At 44.8% G+C, this 6,243-nt stretch overlaps 1 protein-coding gene across 1 annotated transcript in view; it reads left to right on the top strand.

Moving 5' to 3' along the window:
- The window catches only part of ZNF281 (zinc finger protein 281), a 3,977-nt gene extending 484 nt beyond the window's left edge, over positions 1–3,493 (top strand). The window contains exon 2 of the mRNA XM_029230626.1: positions 63–3,493. Within this exon, the coding sequence (XP_029086459.1) occupies positions 81–2,693 (2,613 nt within the window). The 5' untranslated portion in view covers positions 63–80 and the 3' untranslated portion in view covers positions 2,694–3,493. The remainder of the gene's footprint in view (positions 1–62) is intronic.
- The last annotated feature ends 2,750 nt before the right edge of the window (positions 3,494–6,243 follow it).

Genomic DNA, 6,243 nt, shown 5'->3' on the forward strand with positions numbered 1-6,243 from the left:
GGCCGGGGGCGGGTGGGGGCGCCGCGGCCGGCGGCCGGCCCACTCCTCCTTCCTCTCCTCAGCCAGGCCTGCTCCGGGGCATGAAAGTCGGCAGCGCGTTCCTGAGCGGCGGCGGCGGCGGCGCGGGCAGCGGCGGGCGGGCGGAGATGGAGCCCAGCTTCCCGCCGGGCATGGTGATGTTCAACCACCGGCTGCCCCCGGTCGCCAGCTTCGCGCGGCCGGCGGGCGCGGCCGCCCCTCCCCCGCAGTGCGTGCTGGCCGCCGCCCCGGCCGCGGCCCCGGCCGCCGAGCCCCCCCCGGCGCCCGCCCCGGACGTGACTTTCAAGAAGGAGCCGGCGGCGCCCGGCGCGGCCTTCCCGGCGCAGAGGACCTCCTGGGGCTTCCTGCAGTCGCTGGTCAGCATCAAGCAGGAGAAGCCGGCAGACCCCGAGGAGCCGCCGGGCGCCCCCCATCCTCACTACGGGGGCCTGTTCGCGGGGGCCGACGAGCGGGCGCCGGGGCTGGGCGCTGGGGACGCGGGCGGCCCGGGCGTCATCCAGGACCTGAGCGTCCTGCACCCGCCGCCGCCGCCCGCCCCCCACCCCCGCGACGTGCTGCTCGGCCGGACTGACGACCCCCGCGGCCCCGAGGAGCCCAAGCCGGACGCGAGCGTCAAGAAGGCCAAGAGGCCAAAGCCAGAATCTCAGGGAATCAAAGCCAAGAGGAAGCCGGGCGCATCTTCCAAGCCGTCGCTGGCGGGAGACGGAGAAGGCGCCGTCCTGTCCCCAAGCCAGAAACCTCACATCTGCGACCACTGCAGCGCCGCTTTCCGCAGCTCCTACCACCTGCGGAGGCACGTCCTCATCCACACCGGAGAGCGGCCCTTCCAGTGCAGCCAGTGCAGCATGGGCTTCATCCAGAAGTACCTGCTGCAGAGGCACGAGAAGATCCACAGCCGGGAGAAGCCCTTCGGGTGCGATCAGTGCAGCATGAAGTTCATCCAGAAGTACCATATGGAGAGACACAAGCGGACGCACAGTGGAGAAAAGCCATACAAATGTGACACTTGCCAGCAGTATTTCTCAAGGACTGATAGACTGTTGAAGCACAGGCGCACGTGCGGCGAAGCCCTGGCGAAGGGGGCGCCCAGTGCAGAGCCTGGGTCATCCAGCAACCATAGCACCGTGGGTAACCTGGCTGTGTTGTCTCAGGGAAGTACAAGTTCTTCAAGGAGAAAAGCGAAGTCGAGAAGCATAGCTGTTGAAAACAAGGAGCCCAAGACTGGGAAAGCAAATGAATCCCATATGTCAAACAGCATAAACATGCAGAGTTACTCAGTAGAAATGCCTACTGTGTCTTCCAGCGGGGGCATCATCGGCACTGGCATAGAGGAACTCCAGAAGAGGGTGCCAAAATTGATCTTTAAGAAAGGAGGCCGGAAGAGCATGGATAAAAACTACCTGAACTTTGTGTCACCGTTACCAGACATAGTTGGACAGAAGTCCTTGCCTGGGAAACCGAGTGGCTCCCTTGGCATCGTGTCAAACAGTAGCGTGGAGACCATTAGTCTTCTGCAAAGTACAAGTGGCAAACAAGGTCAAATAAGCAGTAATTATGACGATGCCATGCAGTTCTCAAAGAAAAGAAGATACCTACCCACCGCCAGCAGCAACAGTGCCTTTTCCGTGAACGTGGGACACATGGTCTCCCAGCAGTCCGTCATTCAGTCGGCGGGCGTCGGTGTTTTGGACAGTGAGGCCCCGTTGTCCCTTATTGACTCCTCGGCCCTGAATGCGGAAATTAAGTCTTGTCACGACAAGTCGGGAATTCCTGACGAGGTTTTACAGAGTATTTTGGATCAGTACTCCAACAAGTCAGAGAGCCAGAAGGAGGATCCTTTCAACATAACAGAACCACGAGTGGATCTGCACACCTCAGGAGAACACTCAGAACTGGTTCAAGAAGAAAATTTGAGCCCGGGCACCCAGACTGCTTCAAATGACAAGGCGAGCATGTTGCAAGAATACTCCAAATACCTCCAACAGGCTTTCGAAAAATCCACGAATGCAGGTTTTACTCTGGGACACGGTTTCCAATTTGTCAGTCTGTCTTCACCTCTCCACAACCACACTTTATTTCCAGAAAAACAGATATACACTACATCTCCTTTGGAGTGTGGTTTCGGCCAGTCTGTTACCTCAGTGTTGCCATCTTCGTTGCCAAAGCCTCCTTTTGGGATGTTGTTTGGGTCTCAGCCGGGTCTTTATTTGTCTGCTTTGGATGCCACACATCAGCAGTTGACACCTTCCCAGGAGCTGGATGACCTGATAGATTCTCAGAAGAATCTAGAGACTTCATCAGCCTTCCAGTCCTCATCTCAGAAACTGACTAGCCAGAAGGAACAACAGAAAAACTTAGAGTCCTCAACGAGCTTTCAGATCCCATCTCAGGAGTTAGCCGGCCAGATGGATCCTCAGAAGGACGTAGAGCCCAGAACAACGTACCAGATTGAGAACTTTGCACAGGCGTTCGGTTCTCAGTTCAAGTCGGGCAGCAGGGTGCCAATGACCTTTATCACGAACTCTAATGGAGAAGTGGACCATAGAGCAAGGACTTCAGTGTCAGATTTCTCAGGGTATACAAACATGATGTCTGATGTTAGTGAGCCATGTAGTACCAGAGGAAAGACCCCCACCAGCCAGAGTTACAGGTAAGGTCCCAAGAGTGACCAGGCTGGAGGTCTTCTAATGTAATTTTGTTTTATTTTGAGAACACTGCCATTGGAATGTTTCTACACGATCCTGTTAAGAATAATGTAATGCCCTTTCAATGCAACTTTTCATATTTAGTTTATTTTGTTAGTGTGATTTTAGCTCTGTTTGTATTATGATTTTTAATCAAAATCAATAGATTAAAATAGTTTGACATTCGAAGTGACAATGTTTAGCAATCAAATTTACATGTATAGATCGTCAGGGAATAGCCCAAAAGTTTTAAATGCAAAAAAAAAACAAACAAAAAAAAACACAAAAAAACCATACAAAAAAAACAAAAGAAAACAAAAAAACACACAAAAACAAAAAAACAAAAAAAAACTTTGTTGCTAGGATTAAGGTTATTCTAATTGCTTTACTCTCAGGAAAGTGTAATAACGCATGGGAATTCTGTACGTTATCACTGTAATGGAATATCCAATTTACAGATAGTATGATAATACATTTCATTACTTAAGTAAGGGATCGAAAACATTTCAAATTGCTCTCTCTGGGCTGATACGATACACGTGTCATCATTTAAGTAAGGGATCGAAAACATTTCAAATTGCTGTCTCCATCTGGGCTGATCCAAAATTCTGAGATGTTGGCTACCTATATTTTGTTGCAGCTTTTAAATGTACTCTGAACTTCCAAACCACATTCATTCCAGCCTGGTAGAACAAATATTCTTGAATCTTTGATCAAAGCCTGGAATGATAGCTTTAATAATAGGAAAAAAAAAAAAAAAAAAGAAGGCACCCTCTCCTTATCCTAACTGTAACAAGGCTGTGTGACTCCCATCAAGAGTTGATGGGAACAGTGTTGAAGCCCAAGTGGTTGGTTGGTTGCAGTATTAGAACCCAAGTTGGAATTATATAATTCTTTGAAATTTGGGGTGTGTGTTATTTATTATACATGGCCTAAAAACACTGTTCTCTGTCTCTGTTACTACATGTCACCCACACTTCTGGGGGTATTTTGTGTTATTTTTGTTCTTAACCTGTCCTCTCAGAGCTCTGGGCCTTCCTTGTTCCCTCTTCTCTCTATCTGGACAGTTTCAATTTTAGAATGATTCACATTCCAATAGGTAATTTGTTATGCATTTCCTATGCCTTCCGGCATCCAAACAGTAGAATAAACATCCACCCTCCCCCTTTTTGAAAAACAGAACCCACACAGATGTCCATGTGTAATAAAGCCCCACATGCTCAGAGCTGTGGATATTAATAAGGTGGTAATTCCAACTGGTGACAAAGCCGATGGGAGGGGTAAGAGTGGCTTATTTAGTAATGACATCAGAACCTCTTTGTGAAATTGCAGCCTGTGTAATGTACATTTTAAAAGGGTGCGTTAGTCAGTATTGTACAGGGGTCTTGTAAAGTCATCCAAACTTGCTATGAACGCTCATTTGCCATTTGAAGCCACTGGTAGACAGTGGCTCTGCTCTAAACCACTTTTTAGCAATTGTATTTTTTTCCTGATTATATTTTTAATGTACTTTGATGTTTATGCTGATGAGTTTCTTATGTACTCTTGGTGATGTCTCAGCCTTATGTACTCTTCTGACGTCAGAAAAGTACCGCTGGTTGTTTGCAGTCTTACTGTGTAATCAACCTACCACAGGCTTCCATGTATAATAAAGTAATTAATATTGTGCAAGTGTAAAACACTTCTGTTAGGAAAACAGTGTTTGGAAAATGAGAAATTATTTAAAATGGTTACAACATACTAGTTAATTTCCTTTCTCCACTTTCCTCCCTTAAGCCTGCTTTACCAGCTAAAGGGTCACTTATTGTCATTGCAAGGACCTTAGAAAATGTGTTTAATCCTCTTAAATACACTCAGTACTAAAAAGTATGTATTTCTTATTTTGCTAAGTGCGGTAAGTTCTGTTGGGTACAGAGTACAAGCTGTAATCAAAGGATGGAGAGGACCTTTACCACTGTATCTCTTGAGCTGTATGATTTTTCTCCAGTGTTTTGTTTTATACAGGTTTTGAATTTCTTTAACTTTTATTGTGTGTACTGAATACTGCATATGTACTATTCTGATTGTTTGCTCTAGTTTACTACCAATAAAAGACCTGTTAATCACAAAATTGAAGAAAGGAGATATCACTTAATATCCAGTCACATTTTTCAGATTTTTGTTAACTACCTTTCATAAAATATTCATGTCAGTGGTATAACCTGCAGTTTAGGGACTGGAGTGTGTGTGTGTGTGTGTGTGTGTGTGTGTGTGTGTGCATGCATGTGTGTTTTAAGTGTTTCGTGTTTCTAGGTTTATTATATTTGAAAATGGGTTGAATATTTTCTTCAGTTTGAGGCACACTATCTGGAAGAATAGGAATTTAACAGTATGGAAATTAGAACGTGTTTTATTGAAATGGGGTTAGCCATCCTAAATATTATTCCAGGGAGATTATTTATTGAGGTTTCATTTTAAATCAGATTCCAGTTTCTTTTGGTTCTAGGTGCATCCTTTTTGACTCCAAAAGGTTGTAATAAAATAACAGTATGACAAATGAAAGTGGTCCTGAGCATTCTTAGTAGGGGGAAGAAAAAGTATTGCTTAGTCTAAGTTTAACAGTGTTTCAAAAGGATGTAAGTATAGATATTAGAAGAAGAGAGCCAAGACATGGAATACTGAAGGTGCAGACAAGGTGTTTGAAACTTAGTGAATATGTTAAGTTTTAAAGATAAAGGGGAAAAATCGTAGGTCTGTGTAAAATCTATGAGAAAATTGTGCTTTGAAATTTAGTGACTACAAACGTTGAAAAATCAATAAAAATATCAAAGGGTGGAATAGGTCGAGGCTTTGCCTTTTTGGTATATGGTACTATGTACAGAAGTGATAAATTATTTGCATTCCGCATAAACGTGGATTTCTCTGTAGAGACGTATCTACTCGTGGTCCCGTATGATTAGGAAAAGTAAATTTGTTTTCTCTTTGCCAAGATTATTCCCTAGATGCAGTCATTTTCTTGAACAAGCATGCTAGGCAGAATCTCACTGATTCTGCATTGAAATCCAACTCTTGATACCTCTGCACATATTCTAGATTAAAGCTAACATTAATTTTGTTTATCTACTGACCCCCACCCTTTCTTTTTTCTTTGTGTGGAATGCCTATATCTGAATATGATCATTTTAAAATTAAGGTTTTTACTTCTGAGGTATTAGGGTATGAGGTAGGAAACTATGCTTTGAATTTCTATTTTGCTGCTGTAAATTGAAGATAAGGGCTGCCATAATTTAGCAGTTGCCTGTTAGTAATTTGGGAGGTAATCTCATTCAATAATGAAAACAAAAAATGAGAAAAAAAACTCTGTAGGATTTTTAATGTGTTTTTAAAAGTTGCAGGCAGTTTACAAATATTTCTACCTCAGATTTAGTTTTCTGTATTACGCTCATCAGATGAGAGGGGCATAACTGTCTGTACATCCTTGGCATCTCTCATTTTGTAGTCACCTGTCATTAGTAGCATTTAAGCCTGAACTGGGTGACAT

This window comes from Monodon monoceros, unplaced genomic scaffold (assembly GCF_005190385.1).
Source record: "Monodon monoceros isolate NGI ecotype Baffin Bay Population unplaced genomic scaffold, NGI_Narwhal_1 Super_Scaffold_18, whole genome shotgun sequence".
NCBI classification, from domain to species: Eukaryota; Metazoa; Chordata; class Mammalia; order Artiodactyla; family Monodontidae; genus Monodon; species Monodon monoceros.